General features: G+C 25.4%; 1 protein-coding gene across 2 annotated transcripts in view; it reads right to left on the bottom strand.

Moving 5' to 3' along the window:
• The window catches only part of LOC107438038 (uncharacterized), a 46,581-nt gene that overhangs the window by 10,906 nt on the left and 10,568 nt on the right, over positions 1-25,107 (bottom strand). For both annotated transcript variants that reach the window (XM_016050196.3, XM_016050197.3), the window contains exons 4-17: positions 23,182-23,243; positions 21,530-21,643; positions 19,769-19,912; positions 17,682-17,869; positions 16,320-16,411; positions 15,993-16,139; positions 14,928-15,034; positions 12,578-12,700; positions 12,061-12,162; positions 10,653-10,757; positions 7,883-7,998; positions 5,975-6,013; positions 4,301-4,364; positions 860-957 (exon numbers count right to left, since the gene is read on the bottom strand). In XM_016050196.3, the coding sequence (XP_015905682.2) occupies positions 860-957; positions 4,301-4,364; positions 5,975-6,013; positions 7,883-7,998; positions 10,653-10,757; positions 12,061-12,162; positions 12,578-12,700; positions 14,928-15,034; positions 15,993-16,139; positions 16,320-16,411; positions 17,682-17,869; positions 19,769-19,912; positions 21,530-21,643; positions 23,182-23,243 (1,501 nt within the window). The remainder of the gene's footprint in view (positions 1-859; positions 958-4,300; positions 4,365-5,974; positions 6,014-7,882; positions 7,999-10,652; positions 10,758-12,060; positions 12,163-12,577; positions 12,701-14,927; positions 15,035-15,992; positions 16,140-16,319; positions 16,412-17,681; positions 17,870-19,768; positions 19,913-21,529; positions 21,644-23,181; positions 23,244-25,107) is intronic.

Here is a 25,107-nt window from a genome sequence, read left to right as displayed (position 1 = left end):
TAAGAATTAACTTTTTTTAATAATAAAATACACACATCTGATGTTCAAAAAGGCTGAAAATAATATTCATAAAATCTAGAAAAAAACAGGAAAATAAAAGTAATAATAACATAATTTAAATTACAAATAAGTTCCCTAAATAATCATTATTAATTGTGAAATAAAAAATCTTACTTTTACAATAATATTATCTATCATGAACAAATTTTACTGATTAATGTTTAGACAAATACTAAATTGCCTACAGCAACGTAAAAAATATTTAATACAAATATTGCTTACACAAATAATATATAAAGTCTGCTAAAAAAAAAAAAAATTGAAAGTACATAATAAACTAAAATAAAACTGTAAACATGAGTTTCAAAAGAGATTAATTAAAAAAATTTAAAACTTACAAGATAAAAAAAACATAAGAATTATTATTATTTTTAAAATACAAAGTTTTACATCTGATATTTAAAAAAAGCTGTAAATAATATTTATAAGACTTAGAAACAAATTGAAAATAAAAGTAATAATTACACAATTTCAATAACAATTTACTCAAATAATCATAATTATTTGTGCAATAAAAATAATTCCTTCTTTAAATATAACATTAGCATGAATAAAATTTATTGATTCATGTTTTGCACAAATACCAGATTGCTAAAAGCTATGCAAAAATATATTTAATGTCAATATTGTTGACATAAATAATAAGCAAAGTATGATAAAATAGACAAACTGAAAATACATGATAAACTAAAATAAAAAATGCAAATGAATTTTAAAGAGATTAATTCACACAAATTTAAAACTTACATGACAAATAAACCAATATATTACAAATTCTTTTAATACAATATAAATATACCTGAAGACTACATGTTCTAAAGGAGCTCGTTTTTTCTTAGATACAAGAGATTGATACTTTTTAATAATTCTATAGCTTTTAGTTCCAACATCACAACACTAAAAAAAAAAAAAAAAATTAAGTATCTATTATTACAAGATATCTAAAATAAGATTTAAAAAATGTAAATATGAAACTAACTACTAAAGATATAATTAATAGAATTCCATGGTTCATGGAAAAAAACTTACAATAAAATTAATAAAATTCTAAGTTAACAAATTAATATAAATCATAGAATTTTCTATTAGTCAAAACTTAATCAGTAGGTTTTAACACATTTAAAAAAAATACAGATAGAGCTGAAAAAAATAAAAATTGGCAGGCAGTTATTTAATTTAATCATCAAAGTAAGTGATACAATGAAACAAATTAACCAAAGCAACAGCCAAATAAAAAATAATTAACTACAGTACAGAACCCGTTATCTGGAAATCAGAAAACCGGAAAACCAAAAAACCGGAACGAAATTCGATACATTTTCCCGCCATTTCAAAAAAAAAAAATATTTTTTTCTCATAAGATTTTAGGATTTTTATTTCTTGTTTAAAAGATGTTTACCTTACCATCATTTTGGAAATAATCATTAGTGTATTAGTCCATTGTTTTTTCTTCTTTTAAAGATTATTTCCAAAAAAAATTTTTTTTTAGTTGGGTTTAACAATAAAAAAAACGGCTTTTTGTAGCGATTCAGAAAACCGGAAAAATCAGTTATCCGGAATAGCAATGGTATCGTTCCGGATAATCGGTTCCCTACTGTATCATGTTTACAAATTTATGTCATTTTTTGTGAGCAATTATTAATGAATTTATAAAGTATAATTGAATGAATATTTGTTAATATTAACTAAGTGACTGCTAATAACAAGGTTCAGATAAAATTATCAGACTTTTTTGGTACAGTAATTCAGTAAATAAAAGGCATATAGCAGGTACAGCAACTAAAATTATAATTAAAAATATTTTTAGTTACAATTAATAATCAAAGAATAACTAAAAATAAATATTAAGTATATGATAGTATAATTATGAAAAGCCATGAAGAGCTAAAAGGCAAGAAATAATTTGGTTGATATACAATCTATTGAATTTAATTATAGAATAGAACATAGTATTAGATCACAATGGTCAATAATGAACAATAAATATCATCTGAACAAAACATATAATTAAACAACAATGTATGTAACGATAAAACAATAAGCCCATTTATCATCATTGCATAGCTGCCAACTCTTCCGGTTTTTCCGGAAGATTTTATTTTCATATGTAAAGTGGTAGCGAAACTTGTGTTATTCCTTTTAACTTTTTGAATTATAATAATAATTATAAATGACTATGATCACCACTACACAAAAATAATTACAACAAATTTATAATCGCATAATAATCTTAACAATAGCGAATTTCAAGCTGGTTAAAACATAAAATTAATTTTGAGTAAGATTTTGTTTAGGTAAATTTAGTTTTGAGTAAGATTTTGTTTAGGTAAATTTAGTTTTGAGCAAGATTTTGTTTAGGTGATTGTTTTACCACCACTTGGAGAACCCATTCTCGAAAAGGGTGAAAGTTGGCAGGGATGTCATTGTACAAGAATAAAAAGGTGGAACATTTGTGGTACATTCACACAAACATTAAAATATAAAGAGAAACATAATTCCCTAAAATAAATCAATAATTAATAATCTTTCTAATTTATAATTACTTTCTAATTTAACTTGTGTTATTCCTTTTAACTTTTTGAATTACAATAATAATTATAAATGACTATGATCACCACTACATAAAAATAATTACAACAAATTTATAATAGCATAATAATCTTAACGATAGCGAATTTCAACCTGGTTAAAACATAAAATTAATTTTGAGTAAGATTTTGTTTAGGTAAATTTAGTTTTGAGTAAGATTTTGTTTAGGTAATTGTTTTACTACCACTTGGAAAACCCATTCTCGAAAAGGGTGAAAGTTGGCAGGGATGTCATTGTACAATTTTTTTAAATTCAGATTTTAATTTAGTCTTTAAGGTACTCAAAACACAAGATATAGAATAAAAAAACAATTTTTTGAATAATAGCAGCAGATAAAAGTAGCAGATAATCCAAGAGGACATTCAAAGAGCTTAAATTGAACATACATAAGGCAAAAAATGTTTATAGAAGGAGAATGCATATTAAAATGCAAGAATAACAGCATAAAACTTGATAGAAATAAATTATCCAAATAAAATAAATAAACTAAGTAGTAATCAAATTAAATTTAAACTGATTATTCAAATAAATAATCAAGATTATATGGAATAAATAAATAAAGTGCATAAATCATTTACACACAATTAATTAAAAAAAAACAGCCTAAAGGAATTAGTAATGAAATTAATGCCAATTATTTTAATCTTATTAAAACAGTTACAAAATTAAACTTTTAATAATACAACATAAATGCTGAAATTTAAAATGAAAGAAACATTGCAATGTATAATGCATAGTTGCCAACATGGATAGAAAAAAATCCAGTAGATTTTAGGAAATAATATAAATTTCATATTTGTTGCATGATGTACTAAATATTTTGCAGATAGGGAATTTTAAAAATTCTTATAGCAATATTTTCCAGTTATGATTGACATTAAAGGAACTTTCCTTCGTTACAATACTAACCTATGTTTTACTCGCCCAAAGCGTTATACCGAACATTTTTACACAATATTAGGAACAATAAGTGACTAAAGTTATAAAATATATTAAAATACACTATTTAATTTGATACATAGTTGCCAACTTGGATAGAAAAAAAATCCAGTAGATTTTAGGAAATAATATAAATTTCATGATAATTGATGCATGATGTACTAAATATTTTACACAAAGAGAATCTTAAGGATTATTATAGTCATCAAAATAGCAAAACTGTGATATTTTCCAGTCACGATTGACATTAAATGAGTTTGAAATGTTATGCTTTATATTTACTCATAATTTTGAGCAGTAATAGGCATTTAATTCATCAAAGATAGTTAAAAGATTTGTTAATTAATTGAAAAAGGGAGTTCTGAGTAAAAGTAAACGGAAAATTTTAGAAAAAAAAAGTTTTAAACAAATTTCTATAAATGAGGCTCGCTTCATTATGTATTAGTAATACTTATTTAAATATTCAAGCTAGCGATAATCTATGGAAAACCTCTATTTAAATGGGGATTTTTTTTAAGAAAACTTACTCAATTCTAGAGAATTTTCTAAAATATACAAAAACCAGGAGAATTTTTAATAAACCAGTAGACCAGAAAAAACTGACAAAATCCAGTAGCCTACTAGAAAATTCAGTAGAGTTGGCAGCTATGATAATAGACACAGGAATCAAAAAATACACTTAGGGAGCATACATACAAGGAAAATTATTTACCATTGATGGTGTTTCTCCATCTTCATTTTTTCTATCTGTAGGAGCTCCTCTTTCCAGTAAGAGCCTTTAAAAGAAATATATTTAAACAATAAATAAAAATAGTTCTTTAAAAAGCACATAAAATATTATTTTAAATAACAAAATGTTAATAATATCCAAAACACATAAGTCAGAAAGACTCACATAAGATGCAGAAGATTTATTTCTTTTTTTAGGATATAAGCATATTGGAATTACCTCAATCAATTATTTAAAAAAAAATAATAATAATAGTTGCATCTTTTTAAAGCAGATTTGAAACACATCTTTGTCACCTATTTCACAAACATCTTATCTTTATATTAACGTAGTACCATATATTTTTGAAACTAAGCCTTCTCGTTTTAGTGGGAAATTTATCTAAAATTCAAAACTTCCATATAAGCCAAAGTAAAAGAAAAGAGATGCTACACCTGGAAATAAAATGTACCCCTTCTCTTGAAGCAATGGTAGACCTAGTAACAATTGCACTGGGTGCAAATGAAGCATGGATTTTCAAAATTCATAATTAGAAGATCAAAAAAATAGTATTTTTTTTCTTCAAATTATCCATTTTATGTGTTTCTTTTTTAACTTTTATATTTAGGGCATACAGTTTTTAACCTTTATTTTAGATTTTTAGGCCTTGTATGTAGGTTTCTCAATATTTACCGATTCTCACTAATGCTCAATAGAAGGAGAAATATTTAGAAGATCAAAAAAATAGTATTTTTTTTTCTTCAAATTATCCATTTTATGTGTTTCTTTTTTAACTTTTATATTTAGGGCATACAGTTTTTAACCTTTATTTTAGATTTTTAGGCCTTGTATGTAGGATTCTCGATATTTACCAATTCTCACTAATGCTCAATAGAAGGAGAAATATTTTGAGTATTTTTGTTGGCGATGTCGTCCTGGAATTTTCCAAAGTTCGCAGTATAAGCTGACTCCCCATTTTCGCTTTCAAAACTTTTCTACGGATACTTTGCTTATACAAGAAATATACCATAATTATTTTTAAAAAAATAGTATAAGCCTTTTTCCAGAGCAAATTTTGAAAATAATTTAATTTTTATCTGAAATTTACAATATCTATATATAATAATCATTGTATGTTCATCTAATTCCTTATGCCTATGATGAAAATTAACAAAAATTTCATACATACGGAATGTATTGATGCAAGAATTTAAAAATTAAAGTAAATATTTACCGCTTATATTTATATATATTACAATCAGCTTATTTATTTTCACTTAAATGAGAAACATATAAGTACAAAGTTTATGGTTAACTGGCAGTTTTTACCTGTAGTTCAAAAACAAAATGGCAATCTTAGCATTTAATTTTTAAATTAAAATTTTTTGGAGATACTAAGTAAGAATATATCTTTCTAAAAAAAAAAAAGAATCTAAATCAATAAATTTAAAAATAAGAATCAAAAAAGAAAAAATGCTTTAAAATGGTTAAGGTAAACTTCTAACCCAGATAAAGTTTAATGTATATAAGTCTGAAAAATTATAAATTTATATTAATTATTTACATTTAACATTGAAATACAGAAACATCACCAAAAAGGTAAATAAAAATTATGTATCATTTTAAACATAAAAAATAAATTTTAATTACACATTAAACATAAGTGAAACATCTTACCTGACACATGAATAGTGACCCTTTCGTGCTGCAATGTGACTGAAATTAGAAAAATTATGTAATTAATTTAATAAATATTTGTAGAAAAATTTAAATAATCTATATTCAATAATAAATTCCATTGGAAAAAGTAGTAAATAATGCAAAGCAAGGTGACTTTGGTAAGAAATTAAATTATATCATTGCAAAATCTACTGGAGCGAAAACAAAACAAGTAAATTCCTATTAAAAATTACTTAGCTTTGCTATAGAAACTAACACCATGAGGATCTGGTATCTGGCAACAGTAATTTTGCTATTGTTTATATTTTATGGTAATATACATGGCCCACTAACCAGAGTTAGCTGCTTTAAACCAATGTCGTTTTAAACCACGATTTTTGGAAAGTAGCTTTTTTCTTTTCCTATTTTTTTTTTTAAAAAAAAGCGTTAAATAACTTAATTTTTATATTAATCAAATAAATACTCTCAGTTTAAATATATCTACATAAAAAAATTTCCTACTTCTATAAGATCTCCTATATAACAAACTTTCCTGTTAAGATGTTTATAATCTTAATTGCTAACATGAGTCTGTGTTACTTAAATAAATATAAGTGATTTATAATTTTTTAATGTTTACGTATTATTGCCCTGCTGCACAAATATATTTATAAAAAAATTTATGTGAGTAAATTTCAAGTTAGTTCAAATCAAGATGTCACTAAAAGTTCTAAAAATAATACAAGCCATCACCAACTTCGTGTTCTGATAGTTTTCAAAATTATTTAAAAAATGCAATCATAGAATAAGTTAACATCAAAAGTTCTCTGTTTCATAATCTTGTTAAATAATGCATTAGGCTTGATTAGATCAAAAGTGTAAATGGAAATGAGGTGCTATTCTGAATTTTATATTTAAGTTACCTTTAGAAATTTTTGTTTTTGGTCATCAGTGTAAATAAATTTTTAATTTATGTATTTAATATGTATATTATTTTACATAATGCTGTATTATTAGAAAACATTGTCTTAGTTAAGGCTTATTCATAAAATTAGTTTATTCATTATTTATGATTAAATTATTAGCATTAAAGCTTATCTTTATTTCATCATATTATAGTATTTATGTATGCATTATATTTTGTTATCATCATTTCATTAATTTCAAACATTTTTATAGGAAAAATATATTATCTCACATTTTTCATGCTGTTCTTGGTTAAAAGTTAAAATTTATATTAACTCAATTGAAAAAAGAAGACAGACATGATTATTTAAGTAAATTATTAATGCAAATGTTATAAATTGAGTAATGTTAATTACTTATATTAATTAATGAGAAGTATGACCTTTTCCTACATACTGGAAACAAAGAGGAACCTATTCCTTTACAAACATAACTAATATACTATTTCAACATTAACTTTCTATTTGTGTGCTAAATATCATTTTAAAGTAATGTTAAAGCATGATTAAAATCACCAGTTATACTTTTTTTTATCAAGTCAGCAGGTTGTTTATTGAAGAAAATTGGATATTTTAAAGGTTTATTAATATTAATTAATAGTTAAAAAAGTTTTCATGATAATACTTTATAATAGCTTAATTACTTTAATTTAAAATGTAAAATATTATTTAATCCTTTGATTTAAATAAACAAAAACAATAATAATAATTATAAAAAAACTGGATTTTGGAAGAGGTTGAGTTTTTTTCCCCAAACCTGCCACTAATTTTTTATTTCATCATTAGGCTGAATGGTACGGTTAATGCCAAGGATTATTTTCATTACATATTTGGTTAAAGAAAATATACTTCGTATTTTCAATCCCTTTAAAATTGACATTTGACATTACATAAATTTGTGTAGCAAATGAGAGAAAAATAACTTTAAAAAATAAAAGCAGTAGCTCAGAAAAATACTCACAGAGCTGTGTCACCTCTTCTGTTGACAAAACTTAAGCTACAGCCATTATCAAGTAAAACATTAAGTATTTCACTTTCTCCAGAACAAGCAGCCCAGTGAGATGCAATATTCAATTCCTAAAATTATATTAACAGAAATATTATTGTTATAAAATAAATAATGTGAAAAATAATCATAAAAAAATTACTTTTAAAAATAATAAGGAAATGGAAGATTCAAGTTTATTAATTACAAAATTTTCACACATAAACAATTAAAAATAAGCTATTTAATAACACCTGAATAATTAAACCTTCGAATTTATATATTTTTTGCCTTCTTTATATCAAAAATCATAATATTTAGTATTCTAACTTCTTCAATATGGAATCAGGGATATCAGATAAATTTAATACCATTAAAATCATAAAGGATTATTCCGAATGTAATTTTTTTTCAGATGCAATTTAAAAATTGAAAAGCTTGAACTGATGACAAGAAAAATTAATGATCCTAGTACCACTGTTTAAGATATGATGAATAATCTAAACCAGTTTTATAGTCTAATAATGGATAAAAACACATTAAAGTTGAAATTGTGTATGATCATTTTATAAAACACTAATATTTTTCAGAGATTAGCGTGATTTTCACTTAGAATTGCTGATTATCTTACAGAATATTTTCAAATTCCCTGATAATTTCAGGTTTTCCCTGTTTCCAGACAGGGTGGTTACCCTGATAAAATGAAAAATGTTGAGTATAAAATAAATAATAAATCATATTTTGATAGTGATAAATGATTTTGATAGTGATAAATGATTTTGATCAGTGATAAATAATTTGTAATAAGCAATGAAATTCTTTCTACTTTCTAGAAACTTTTCTCCTTATTTGCATAATGAAATAATAATAATAATAATAGACCTATAAGGAAATGCAACATATTTACTCCTTATTAATTTTTTTTTTACATTTTATTTTTCCTTAATTCTTTTATAAAATATTTGCTTTTTAAGATATGTTTAAAAAACTACACTAAATAATGTGAAAAATGCATCATACTTTTGAAATCTACCAACTATTAACTGCGGAAAAAATATTTTCATGGTGATGAGTAATATAAACAACAATAATAATAATAATAATTTTACATTAAGTTAATTTGTGAAATTAGAATACAATTACAGTAGAGTGCCGATTATCCGAACTGCTCGGGACCGAACGTGGTTCGGATAATGAAATGTTCGGATAATTGGAAAGTTGTTTAAAACCTAGTTTAAATGATTATTATTTATGCACCAACTTCCCTTCACACTTTTTCTAGGCTTAGGACTGGCAGTACTATCTAAAATAGCTCTGGCGAGTTTAAGACTTTTTTTTTTCAATTTTTAAATATATTTTTTTAAACTTTTTTTTTCAATTTGAATCATTTTTATCATATTTCGGCTTTTTTATAATTTTTTTTGTCAATTACTGATTTTACCACATTTTTCTTTATTTTCCATTGCAAAAGATATCCAGCAAAGACTTTTGTTTCAAAGAACATGCTCTTTTTTGTGCAGCCATATCCCTTATTCTTTTTAAATAAATCAACTGAATTGGATCAACATCATTTTGACGTTCTAGGCAATTCATTGCAATATCTAATGAATTGCATGCTTCTTATGAGAAGGTCCACGATCTTGAACTTGATCACGTACTTCTTCCTCTTAATCTGAGGAGTTCCGATTTTCATTCAAAATTTCAGAAACAATTTCATGATCATTTAAAATTTGAAATCCTGAGTCGTTTTCAGTGTCTCGACACCAGTCTTCTATTTCTTCTGCTGTATAACCTGGCATATTTTCACCCGAAAGATCTACCGATTCACAAACTGCAGTTTCGTTTGTTTTTCTGATAAGAATTTTATTCCAAGATTTAAGATTCCAAGCACTGTAATCACTAATCATTAACCATGAGTGACAACTACCCATCCCCCAATTGTAGAATTTCAGCACTTATCTATTCATAAACACATTCCGCTTTCCAACAATTGTAGATTGTCAAAATGAAGCTCGCATTCTTTGATGATAATTTTCAGTTGAAGAGAGCTAAAGGGGTATGTAGGTTTAACTGTATAGCAATACATGTATGTATGGCTATTATAAGAAAACTGCTGAAAAAGGTTGTAAATTAAATATGGTCTTCAGATGTAGTGGATATTATCTATTCCTCTAAATTTAGAAAAATTGTCGATAAGTTAAAAAAAATTCTAAACTTAAAAAAGAGAAGAAAAATAAAGCGAATTTGGACATAGTTCGGATAATTGGACGTTCGGATAATAAGGGTTTGGATAATCGGCGCTCTACTGTATTTTAATAAATTCATCAAGTCCTGAATTATAAGACACAAAAAATTCCGTTAAGAAAAAATAAACAAAAGTAATCTCATACAAATATATTTAACTGAAAATTGGTTAAAAAAAAGTGAATTAAGACACTTTTACTAATAGAGAGAAAAAGAGCACTTGAAAAATACAATTTAAAGCTGATGGATGCTTTCCATTTTTATTAATAATTTTTCAAGTCTTTTCAAATGGTGAGAAAAACATTTGTAATTTATTTAGATGCAGTATAAATATTTCATTTAAATGGATAACTTATACTTTCAAAATTTATGTATGAAAAAAAAGCTTGAAAAGATTTGTGAGACTTAAGCATATTACAACTAATGGAGGACTGTAAAAAAATTTTCACAAAATATAAACACAAAGAAATTATTCATTAAATTTTAAAAATATCCTGCGTACACTATCTCGAATATTTGGATCAGCACCAAGTTCCAACAGCCATAAGACTGTATTCAAGTATTTGTATTCACAAGCCCATACAAGTGGTGTCCAGCCCCCGTCATCCTAGAAATTATATTTTGACTAAGTTATTCAAATTACAAAAACAAATTAATAATGAAACAAAAACAATAAAAATTAGAATTAATTATAGTAATCTAGATATTAACATATTGTATAAAATGTTGATACATTCAATACAAGAACTGAACTACACATAAAAAACATAAGGCTAAATTAAAACTGAAAAAAAAAAATACAAAAACCACAATAGTTATAGGCTTTGCTAATGTGGGTATACCAATTGCCTCTGTCAATACCTAAATTGTAATTAGCAGATAGCTTTTTAACACTTTAGTAAATCTTGTTTAGAGAAAAACATTAACTAAGCTAATGCTCTTCAGCAAACAAAGCATTTATATTAAAAATTATTTTCATTAAAAATATAACATTTTAAATGAAGAAAATTTTTAATAAAAATGTCAACCAATGTAACTGTAACAAATGTAATGCAAAAACATAAACAAGGCATTTTTATTGAAAAAGTAAAGTGAACCAAAAGGTTTAATCTTTAAAAAAAAAAAATTTTTAATTTTCAGAGAACATTTGCCAAGTGTTATAACAATTAAAGATCGTGCCAACTTCAACAATTGAGGCTACTACCGATAAAGCACTTTATTGGCATATTCAATAATAAAGTATTTTGTAAAATAAGATGCAAGGCATAAATGCAGACAAAATAAGGAACTATACTGCTAAGAAAATTTTAAAAAAACTTAAAAATTAATACAAATAAAATGCATGTAAACTAAGGAGAGTACATGTATACATATTTAATTTCTTCACTCATCAGATAATTAATAAATAAATTTTAAAATAGTTACTAAATTTAATCAGATTTTCTATAATGTGTACTTTAAATAAAGAGAAATATAACACATTTTACAGCATTGAGAAATGAAATTTAAAAAGTGCCAACAGCTGGGATAGAACTAGAACCACTGTTCTTTCAGTTATCAGTAAAATGTTTCAACCATTTAGAGAAGCATGCAACTATTCTACATGCTTTTTTAATTTTAATAATAAATGAACTAAAACTTCAGGGGTCAGATTTTGTCATAGATCCCAATTTTTACCATAACCTATGTGGTAGACCAGGTTCTTCAATTTAAGTTGAGTTTCATCCCAATAGCAATTTTACAGATGAATACTTCTCTTGTCAGTATCAGAAATACTGACCCATCATGGCTCATAATCATTTTTTTTAAATATTTAACATTTATTTTGATACTATATTTTATTGCTTAAGGTTGTGTTTGGGTAATAAAATACCAATAAAAATACAAATAATAAAGTTAAAAATAAATACCTGAATATTAATATCAAAGTTTCCCACATCATACAAAAGCTGAGCGATATCTTTGCAACCACTTTTACAGGACGCATGAAAAGCAGTCAAACCATTTTCAGTCTAAATAGAAACATTAAACAATTTTAGGGTTCTTATTGTTAAATTTTGCGTGTAAAAAGAAAAAGAAAAAAAAATTTTTTTACTAATAAATTAGTTTTATCATAAAATCAGGTTGATTTGACAAAAAAATTATTAAAAGATATCCAAAAAGCTTTCTATAAAATTAGTTTCGATCTTATTTTCAGCTATACTCAAAATTTGGCCACATCACTAAACAAAATTTATGGATTAAGCATGCATGTGCAGACTAAAATATGTAAGATACAAAATATATTATGAAGTTTGCCTTTTAAAAAAATGTATGTATGAATTCTTACTTATGCAAAATAAAGTATAACTAAAAAACAAAGAACTTAATATCAAAATAACTAAGATTAAAAGAGTAAGTTATAAAATACAAAAATAAAATAATTACCTTTGCATTTATATCAGCACCAGCCCATATCATGTAGCGAACTACAGCTATATGCTTTCTTTCAACAGCCAAAATAAGTGGAGTTTCTAAATCATCATTTACAGCATTTATCACACCACCATACTACATAAAAAATTAAAAAAAACACTGTTAATAAAATTAAAATGCTCTTACAAAATTAATGTACCTATAAAGAAATGGATTTATTTCAAATTAAAAAATAAGTTTTATTTTTTTTATTTGAATCATCAAATATATTGTCACTGCTTCTAAGAAGTAAATTTTTAAATAATTAAGAGGCAGTTGAGACACAAAGTAAAAACCCTGAAATTTTTATGTCAAAAAAATTGGTATCAAGATATCAAATTATATACCATACATGTTTCATATTTAACATTAAGTTTTGAACTAACATATATAATTAAATTAGTTACTAATGAAGAAAATCCCACCTTTATAGTAACTTATCCAAGAAAAAAACAACAATTCTTCTTACAAGAATTTCAATATTAGATTTTAAAATCATGTGAATATGAATTGCTATATTGGATTTTAAAATCGCTAGAATGTTATTAGCAATAAAGGATTTTAAAAATCCGGAATTCCGAGATACACCCCTACTACAATCACTCCTAAAAAGTGTATCTGTTAAAAGTTGACTAACACATGGGATCAAATTATTTCTTAATGTATGCATATTCTATCAAAGAAAACAAATAAATGAAAGCATTCTTATCTTAAACAACATTTAATTTTACTCAGCACCTAAATATGTGAGAGAATGTGAAGTGTTATAAACATATTTTTCAGCATAATTAATAAGTAAATTAATTTGTTTATTCAAGTATTGCAACTCCGTTCTAAGTAGCAATAATAATCAGAATAGAAAAAATTTATAAATTAATCTAGACATTACATTAAAAAGATTTAAAGCTGGTTTAGTAGAAACAAATATTTAAGAGGGACAACATAATATATCTCAAATCTGAAAAAGAATATAGTTTCTACGGCCAATAAGTTCAATTACTTCGAATATGATAAAAAACATTCTACTGAGATATGGAATAATATGTTTGAAACTGCAATGCACATTTAATTCGCTTTAATAAAATGACTAGTCCTTTTTAGGGGCAACTCAAAAGTTTTGTCTACATTGCTCAATATCAGAAGCTCACAGGTTATTTTTTCAGCATGGCTCTAAATTTGAATTATGAGGTCACAGAGCATATTTTTTTAAATAAATTATTTAATTATTCTTTTTTACAAAATGTTATCATTGATAATACATTATAAGACCAATAAATTTTTTTAATTGCAAATGATAAAATCTGACAACTTACAATAAAATTTTAATTGCATTCAGTAAATGTTTCAGTCAAGGCAATTAAAATAAATATTTATTAGACTATTTTTTTAAAAAAAAAATGATTAGTATTATTTAATACAAAATAATTATAAATTTTTCAATCAAATCAAAAATTTTTGAATAGGAGATGATTTTTTATTGTTGCTTTCACAGCAATTATATCAATATACAAAATATTGAAACAAAATATTGAGTCATATCTACTGTATGTTGACTTCTTTCATTACTATTTTTTAGCCTTTGATTTTCAGCATATTTAAACAAGACAAACTTAAATTACAATTGTCATAAATAAAAGTTTAGTGGGTGGATGTTAGCCTTTGCTAACTATAAAACACATTTTAAATGCCAATTAAAGTGAATCACTATAATGTATCCTGAATACTTAAACTGCAATCAGCATAGTTAATCATAGAAAATTATCAATAATTTCAATTTTCAAAAGGAATATTAAAGAAGTTGTTAGATTACAAATCAAAAAATTCTAAAAACACATTGATTTGTAATCACTCTAAAATCTATCATTGATTTCTACAATTTTGCATTTACAAAAAAATATTTTTTTAAATCTTTTTAATATATATAATATATACATTTTATGAGTATCAAAACTAACTTAAAAAATAAAGATACGAAATAACTTGCACATTCTGCTTAAAGTATGTCAATTGAAATTTGCATTTAAGCTAAATGAAAAAGTAGCTAAATAAACCAAAGTTAATGTTACCTTTTGTATCACATTTTTAAAGTAAAGTAAACATCATACATTTTTATTTTTATAGAAGAAAATATCAAAAAGAATTATAAATTGTTAAAGTATTAATATGATGAAAAAATAAACAATGGCTGAAAAGAAAAACAATTGAATCTTTTTAATGATAATACTTTATCAGAGAGCATAACTTAATAATAATTAAATGCATAAATAAAGTAATTCTAACTTTAACTGCACAAATAATGTCAATAATTTACAGGAAAGATTACCTGAAGTAAAACATGAACAATACCAATAAAGCCAAAATATGCAGCTATATGAAGAGGAGTATTATTCTTGTGCGTTTTAAATTTATGGTTCGGATTGACCCCATTCACTGTAAAGAAATATAAACTAAATGAGTGAAATAATGAAACAGATATACAGATAAATACTATTTATTTTATCATATTAATTATGTTATACTGCTGAAACAATAAACAAAAATTAAATTAAAAAAATTAGCTTCAGTAATTAAACAGATTATTATATATAGTTCTTACAAACTTATTTAAAATTATGAAAGAAAATTATTCTACTTAAATAAAGCTATTACCTACTTAAATGTGACTGTGATATTCATCAAATTATTCTTATGTGACAAAAAGAAACAAAACCTTTGCAACCAGACTATCGTTTTTGCATATTACACTTGCATATATATAAAGTCATTGACCAATAATCAATATGATGCTGGTGGCAACAGAATATCAGTCTTAGATATTTTTTTTAAAAAAAATAATAATAATTGAAACTATTTGAAAAGCAATACATTTAAAATTCGTCATTTCTCAATAAATATCAAATTAACTTTCCAATGTTGCAGTGCTCAAAACTCACACCACACTTTGACAAAAAGTATTTTGTTAAGTACCACCAAAAAAGATAAGGCACCAAGGTATTTTGACAAACATAAAAGTTCAAATAATCAAGGTTATACTGCAAAAACAATTTAACTCCCTTTCTGTTGATGCTTTAAAAACAGTAAAATGTACATTTATTTACAAACAAGAACCTAACTGGAAAGTTTCTTACAGTTAAATGCATTCTACCAATAAGGTTCTCATTTGCAAATGAATTTTTTTTATGTACATTGTAAATAGTCCCTTACAGTTTTGTGACTGACGAAAGTAAGATTGGTAATTTGCGATATTTGTCACCCAGGAAGTAATTTCGGCAAATTATCTGCACTAATGATTTTTGTGTTTTTTCTACATGTAATCTGTGGGCCAGAAGCAAGAAATTACAATAACAAATAAAATTCATATATTAAATATTACAATTAAAATTCGCACCTAATAGTTGTAAAACTTTTTTCACATCTCCTACTTTTATAGGATTGTAGAGACATTTTCCAGTAGGTCTTAAGTGTAGGCACTTATCACTAATGGCCATCAGCATTGATTTAAGCTCCTCCTTTTCTGGAATATTATATTTCAAGGCTAAAAAATTAAATATTTTAAAATGATTTTCAACAAATAATTGTTTTAAAATTAATACACTACTTAGATTAAATAAATATAACTAAAGTCCTTCACTGCATGCACACATTACACATTCAGGAACTTATATGAAAATGTGATTTATTGGAAAAAATAGATTATAAAAACAAAAATATTTACTTTCTAATGGTTTTTCATTTTCTACATTCACAATTTTCATAGAGATACAGTAATCCTTCAAATGGCCAGTCAAGTTTCGAACAGTAGAATCTCTAAAATGAAATATAAATATTGAGTTCTATTATAATATATTCTCCGAATAATGAGTTGATTTGCAGAGTTCTATATTATCCCTTAAAGAATATTTGTTTAGTAATAAACAAGAAAAGAAACTGATATTTTATTTAAAGAAAATAGACTTTAAAATTCAGAGAAAAAAACAATAATAGGCACTAAAAGTCCAAAAATAGATGCAAATTTGAGAATTCAATTAAAGAAAAAGGGGAGGAGAAGGAAATGTACACTTAATAGCATTCAGTATAGGAAACCAGTTTATTTAGTTTCAAAGTTTGTAAAATATTTCATCCACAAATGTCACTGCTAACTATCATAAGCTATAGAAAAAAAAATGCTTTTAAAATAACAAACATTTGCAACTAAGTGGCAAAGCTGAATACAACAGTAACAGATGCCCAGGATATAATTTTAGTTAGAATGATCAGACATGAAGTGAAAAACATTATTTTATAGTACTTCTAATCAACAATACTATATGTTGATGAAACTGGTAACTAATTTTTAAGCTTCTTAAATATATGATAGTTTTTTAAGCTTTTCACTCCATCTATTGCTCTAGATTTGATTATTCAATCAAGAAAACTGAGTAATTACTCAAATTGTCACATTAAAAAGGACATTTAATGTCTCATTAAAATCTCAAATACTTGGCACCAGTTCAAAAATTTTTTGTTAAAAAAAAAGGCTAAAATAAAAAGGTTTTCCTAATTTACTATTGAAAGCTTTTCAAATAAACAAATAGACTCATTGCAAGCTATGTCTGTATAATAAAAATAATCTGCATAAGATCATTTAAACTTATAAATTCATTTGCTTTTGAGTAATAGGTAACTGCCATCTTGTACAGTAAATCATGAAAATTGGCAAATCCCTACATTAGCATGAAAACTTTTCTTGCAGTTTTATGGAGAGTATTTTGAAAAGCTAAGATGCTAAATATTTTAACAATTTAAAAACATAATTTTATGTTTAAAGATTACAAGAATAAAGAATAAACAAAACATTAATCTCATGAGAATTCAATGCACATATATTTTAACTTTTGCAGCTGGAAATATTTTAATCAGTTTAACTTTTGCAAGTAAATAAACTGCTTAAGAAAATAAATGGCAATTTTGAGTCAATAATTACATAATTTGGGATAGCTAAATGTTTAGCACTAAGTTTGGCTAATTGATAAATAATTGATAGCATCTTTACATATTTCAATTCATAATAGCACAGAAAAAAGAAAAAAATGCACACATTTTACTAATTTCTTCGGGTAACGTTTTCAATGCTAATTGTACTTCATCAAAATTTGTAAATCTACAACAATGTGGACATCCAGGTGGCAATCCAGCACGAGGTACAAGATAACAATCAGTGTGGAATAAATGAATCTCTTCATTATGCTTTTCTACATTTTCACACTGGCACATCAGAAATTTACCCTAAAAAGAAAAAAACTTAATTATGGATTGCGTAAAAAATTTCAAATAAATATTATCAATTTGTTAATATATAAGTAAAAGCACATAATATAAGTAGGAAAATTACTAAAAAATACTAAATAATTAAGGAAACTGAAACAAATTTAGTAAAAAGACATGAAAGGAGAAAAAAAAAATATATAATAGAAATATAGTATAAAAATATATTGTGGATTGGAAAAACAATGTATTAAATTAATTTAGGTGAAGCTTTATACAATCAAGAAAAATAGATATGGCACCTAAGGAGTGCAGCAGGGTCATTAAATTTTAAAATTTCAAATTAAACTGATTGTCAAAATTATCATATCACGACAAAAAAAAAATTGGGGGAGAGGAATGTCTAGATAACTTATATTTTAAAATAGTTCATGACTTAAATTTTAAAGGCAAATTAATTATTTTCAAAAATTCCATTCCAGTGTCATTTAAAAAAACAAAAAAAAAAACAATAAAATATTGTTTGATTTCTACATTGTGATAAAAATGCTCAGAAATATTTAAATAAAACAATAATTTTAACATACCATGCTTTTTTCTTTTTTTTTTAAATTATCAGACATAAGAGAATAAATAATTTTTTAGGTCAGTTCAGCAGAAAAACTTGGCATTCGAATTATAGTTTTTTCATTAAAACAATGTTTCTTTCTTTTTCATTTTTTCAACTTATATTTTAATATTTTCAAAACCTTCAATTCTCTTTAAACCATACATAAAAAGAAAATAAAGTGTATCTGCTGAAGTAATAATCATATAAAACTTTTGTGAAACACACAACAAATTTCTCATTTTACAAAACCATTATTTGTATCCTTCTATCCTTTTTTTTTCCTCACTCATTTAAGGAAATATTCATATAATAAAACAATCGAATAACAACACATTTACAATAAAAAAATCAATGCTTCTAAAATGTACAACATGCAATATAAGCTAAAAATTTTTTTCGATTTTTTAAATTTCTTTAGGGCTAAAACTTGTAGGAAACAAAATCACATTGTGGACAAAGAAATTGAAAAATAAAAAGCATCTCTTAGATTAAAAATATATAATTATTTGTATTTTCATAAGAAAAAAAAGTGCTTTGATTCAAAAATGTCTAAAACATTTACAACTATTCAAGTGCTTGAATAATTTATGCAACACGCAACTCAAGGCAATTTCAATTATCAAGTTTCCACTGTTTAGCGTTAATAGAAGTAGAGAAGTCTTATGCACAAGGTAAAAAACAGTGAATTAAGAAAAACTACTTCAAGACAAAACTTTAAATAAATAACTTTAAACAAAACGCTTGAATTTGTAGACGATTCTAATTTAGAGGATAGGTCTATAATTTTTTGTTTCCAGTGAATGGGTTTCAGCATTTTTGCTTTCTTTCTTTCTTTTTTCAAAAGACTCAAAAATTTTGTTAGGAAAACCCATATAGACCCCTTAATAATTTTTATACATGTTTCTTGATAAAAAAAAAAGTTTTATGCACAAAAATTAATATTATCTATTGTTAACTACTTTACACAATTATAATTAACTATTATTACTTCTTCTAAAAAAATAACACGAAGATAAAGGGAAGTTTAACATCATTATGAATTCTTATGAACAGTTTAAATTTTGATTAATTTACAGCCATGTGTTAAGAAAACTGTTGGTGAAGCAATGAAGTTCAATATTTATTATTTCAACTTGCCTCTCACTTCTGATGCAGTTTATTAAAAAAAAAAAAAAAAAGATGAGGTTGATCAAATGTTGCAATTATTATAACAAATCAAATGTATAAACAGTTAAAACATTATTTTCTTAAAATTACTATAGTTTCTTCAAGTAGTTAGGTTATGAATAAGTTCAATAAGATAATGTTACCTGAGTGCAGAAAATTCCACAACATGGGCAACAGTGGTGGTGTTTAAGTCTCCAAAGATGAATATCACAGAATATACGAAATTTAACCTTTTGTGAAGGTGAAAGCAAGGAGTGTGTATAAATTTGGCGAGAACATGGAACAATCTAAGACAAATTAATAACATAAAATTAGCCCTTATGAGCGAAAATCACAAAATGAAAAGGTTACCTCTTAAATAACTTTGGATTTATAAATCAGACTTTCTACATTTAGACACAATCATAATGGTTCAGGGGCTGACCTACTGTTTGTCTACGATAGGTACTCTGTCCGCCATTCGTCTGGAGGGGTGGCGGGGACTATGGTAACGAGGTATGATTATTTCAAGTCGGGGTGCGGGGACGCTCTTTAAGACTGGTTTCGGTGGGAGAAAAGGAGACTTCTTTCTTCGATCTATTGTATTAGCCCTAGAGTTAAGAGAAATTAGCATTCACGCCTGAAACATCGTTTAGAGCGTGTGATTCCTTTTTTTTAATCTTTTCTCTTTTTCAAAAGCTTCTGTTTTAGAAAAAAAATTAAAAAAATTTATATGTATGTATGGAATATGTATGGAAATTGTATAAAATTGTTTAAAGCAGCTCAATGTTTTATTAATAAATAACTCATCTATAAATTTATCATACATAGTAAATTGGTTATTAAGAAAAAAATAAATTTGCTAATAAAAACTGTTTTTAATAAATAGTGAAAAAAAACTGTACAGGTTACAATAAAATATGAATAAGAAAACGTAATTTAAGCAAAAAAAACTTCAGATAATTTCAGATGGTTTGATGGGTGCTGATAAAAATCATCGTTGATAGTTTTAGATTTCATCCTAGTTGCGGTCACTTGCTTTCAGTTTCAAAAAAAAAAAAAATAAATAAATAAATAAATAAAATATTTAAAAATTAATAATCAAAACAAAGATATTTAATATTTCTCCGGCACAGATAACGTGAACTATTTTTATTTTCAGCAAAAGTTTTATCTCCTTTTAAAATCAGAGTTATTAAGTTTAAGCTCTTCACTTTTTCCAGAAAATTCAAGTAATAAAAGAAATTAACTGCTTTAAAAAATGTGCAAGTTTAGAAATTAAACCATCTAACAATCAATGAACATTCATAATAAATATCGTAAAATTAAAAAGTAATATTAAAAAAACCTGTACTACCCTTAATGTCAGAATTTGTTCACTTTTTTTCCTTTGTATTTAAAAAATAACAACTGATTGAATCGAGAGAATTATTTTAAGTAAGAAAGAAATATTCATGCGAATCTTAAAAAAGTTCTTGAATCAGATTAAATAAGTCTCCTACTGGTGGCTGAGTCAGCCAATCTGGTATACTCCCCATACAAGCTATCATCGAAGGCGAAAGAAAAGGAGACCACTTCATCGAAGCCACCCTCCCTAAAATGCTCTCTTCTTGTTTCCATAGCACCAGACTGCCGCAGACTTTGTGGCGGACAGAGTACCTATCGTAGACAAACAGTATATGATATTTTAAATTACAAAACAAGGCACAAAGTGGAATTTTCTATGTATAAGCATTCACATTAAAATAAAATAAGAAAAAAAAACTTTATTAATGAGCCCTTTAAACCAATAAGATTTTATCTTAGAACATGAAAATCTATTTATTAGATTAAAAGTATTAAGGTAGTCTATTTCTTATTTTATGCACTGTGCATTAAAAGAGTAAATAATTTTTTTTCATATAAATAAGAAATTTAAAACAAACATTTCCATCTACTGTATCTTCTCCCTCACACGTTTGCTGCAAGGATTCTCCGTCAAACAGACAAGGTACGTCGTCTTTAATACATGTACAAAATGACTTTGAATGAATTAATTCCTGTAAACAAAAAAGAATAAATATTTTAATTAAGAGGGAATTTTTTGAGAAATGTTAATAAATTAAACACAAGCAAAGTCATTAAATTTGAATTAAAATCTGTCTCCAAAAAGTATGGGTGGATAGAAAGGAAAAAATTACTAATGCCACAAAAATAATAACAAGCTATGCGAGCAAATACATATATTATAATTGGTAGAAAATATTATGCTGTGAATATTGCTGATGAACATGAAGAGAACTTTCTAACAAGCACAGAACACTACTCTTAAATCCACCGATTAAATAAACTTAATAGCTAATTGAATAAGCGTAAATCAATGATTATACTAAGCTTTGAATAAATAAGCAGAATTCCTAACAAATTATTTATATTTATATTTTAAGCTATAAATTAGAAATTTGATATGTAGTAATTTACACGTTCTGTAAATTTTTTTAATCATAATACAAAGGAACCTCAATTTCATGTTTTTTTGTCAAACCAGTGGTAAAAAACACAGAAAGCTGGAAAAGGTTATTAAAAAGTAAAAAGTTTAAATTGAAGTAAAAAATATCTAAGAGAATTTTACAACTAGATGAACTTTTTTAAAAAAATGTGTAATTTTTTTTCTTAAATAACTGAACCAATAACAAGTTCAACACTAAAATTGTTTTGAAAATTTGCATCATGGTTTGCATTTCAATAAAGAATTGTTTCAAAGATTTTATGCTTTGGATCACTTGATTAGCTGCAGATAGCATCTTCTATCATCAGAGGAATTCGTGAAGTGATGAGATGCATGTCACAGTCGATTTCATGAAAATCTTCAGCCACGTTATCCTCTTTTTCCGAAGGGCAAATATTATTGTTGAATACCTATTTCATTAAACCCATTGGTAATACATTTTTTATCAACACTGTCTCACACAGCAGAAATAAAATTCAGAACTTCTAGAACATTTATCTTTTCTTAAGAAGCATCTTGCGGGTCAACAGAATCAAGAAAAAGTGATTTTTGAATCAATTGTTTCCTTTAATTTTCTTAAAAGGTTGAAGTTCGCTGGAAAAAATTCACTCACACATATTCAACTTCAGCTCTATATAATCAAGAAACAAAATGATTTTTTGGTTATGTATATTTTATATCACATTTTTTTCATCTAGTTTTCAAAGAAAAATGTTCAAACAGGGATTGAAATAAAGGTGTTAAGTGGGATTTTCTATAAAAAGGATAGCATAATATCTGTGATATTTTTAATAAAAACTATATTGAGACATTATCGGTAAAGGTACTTTTCTCAAATCAGTAGAAAATGATGTAAGAAGCAAGATTAACATACAAAAAGAACAATGTGAAATCAAGTTTCTACTACTGTATCAATCTGGAAAAAAACTTTTCCATTAAGCTAATGATAAAAATTACAACAAATATAATAAACAGCATTCATTATTTATTATTGTTATACAGTAAGAAATCTCTACTTTCATATGTAATTACTCAAATAACAAATCATGTTTAAATACTATATTTGAGAGAAAGAAATAACAATATTACCTGTGAAGACCATTCACCAGGAACTTTTGTGTCATCATCAGATATTTCCTCACACGATGACCCTAAGTAAAATGGTCATTTAATATAAGGGCAAAATAATATGAAAAAGTAACAAATTTGTCTTAATCAGTCATTTTATTCATAACATTAGAGATTAGTCACTATATAAATTATTATTACAGTCTGATTTTCATATTGGCAATTGAAAAGTTCAAGTTTTATGCTCTGTACCTACACCCCAAGCTATTCCCATTTCTTTTTTTTTCCTTTTTCTCAGGACAAAACTATAAGAAAAAGAAATGCCTTCATTTCCCCCTCTATCTCTGTCAATTTTGGCTCCTGCCACCCCTACATATCTAACAATATTTTCTGTTTCGAGGAACAAGAGAACATCTGTCAATCGGGCAGCACTAGCAATGTGATTTTGGCTGAGGTTGTTTAGAACTCATAACAAGTTAACATTTGTATGAAACTGCGGAAAGGATCCTTAATTAAATTGCCTGTTTCATATGTCAATATGCTATGAAAATAAAATTTGTCAAAATGCTTGTTTCTTATTTTAAATTGATCATCAATAATGTCAAAAATCAATGTCTTTTATTATTATAATAAAAATTAATAAAAAAATAAACATCAAAATCTAATTTTCTTGTTGAAAAGCTGGCAATTTTTCTAGTTTTTATGTATTTTATTTTTTTCTATCATCTTGAGTGTCTTTGTGAAAAGGATATAAGTCCCTACCTTGCCAACTAATTATTTGATGATGTTTAAATCTTAGAATAATCTTTTAATAATAAAAAGATGCTCAACTATTGTTACTTTTTTTAAGAACAGATTAAAAATAAAAAACAATTTTCTAATAATTAATTACAAACCAATTTTCACTTAAACAGCAATTTATTTTCGGATTTAGTGCGTATAAATTGTAAATATCTTCACAATTTAATAATTCTTATACTGTTTTGAATGATTAATTTTCAATAAAGTGAATTGCAATATAGCATGTTTGTTTTTTAAAATCAGGAAAGGTTACTTCCTGCTATATTAAAAACAGACATTATGATCATGTACAAATAACATGAAAGAGCAGGAAGATTTAATTTTTTAATGACTAAAATCTAATTAATTTTCATAAAATAATTAGTGATGCAACGAATAGTGATGGGGCCGAATAGCCGAATACCGAATATTCGGCCAAATTTTAGGCCGAATACTTACTTTTTAAAAAAAAATTTCTCTTTTGATTGTAATTAAAGTAATTTTGAAATTTTAAATTAAAAATGAAATAAATATTAACAAAATTGCTTTTTTAATCTTTGTATATTTAAAAAAATTTTGAAAACTTGATTTATTTTTTGTAATAATTAAAATATCTTGATGCCAATAACAAGGCAATATGGCTTTTATAAATCTAAATAATTAATAAAAGCATATTTTAGTTATAGTTATACTTGTAATTTATATGCCACTTTATTTAAGACTAGCCGCCTAAGGCGGCCAGCTGTCCGCCACGCTGAAGGTTTTCACAAATAAAGTTTTTTAAAACATAGCAGGAAATCTGAAGATTAGTGGACAATTAAAGTGTTCCTGTCCAGCAATTTTGTCTTCATATCAAGTTCTGCTGCAAATGTATTATAGCTCTTGAGGATGTTTGAAATTATATAGCTACAACGCTTAAGAAAAAAAAAAACTAAAATGCTAAATACATGAAAGAACACGAAAACGAATAAATTTTTTATGGTATCAATTTCTATTTCTATATAATTTTTTATGGTATCAAATTCTATTTCTATATCTGTTACGTCAAGCACTCAGGTATTATAATTTGATCTAGTTGTGCTTGTATAATTTTGATCTAGTTGCGCTTTCTACGTCATTTTGTTAACATCGTTTGGTTTGTTATTTAACATCGTTTGGTTTGTTATT

Source organism: Parasteatoda tepidariorum, chromosome 8 (genome assembly GCF_043381705.1).
Source record: "Parasteatoda tepidariorum isolate YZ-2023 chromosome 8, CAS_Ptep_4.0, whole genome shotgun sequence".
Classification (NCBI taxonomy): domain Eukaryota; kingdom Metazoa; phylum Arthropoda; class Arachnida; order Araneae; family Theridiidae; genus Parasteatoda; species Parasteatoda tepidariorum.
This window is presented reverse-complemented; position numbering and strand designations above follow the sequence as displayed.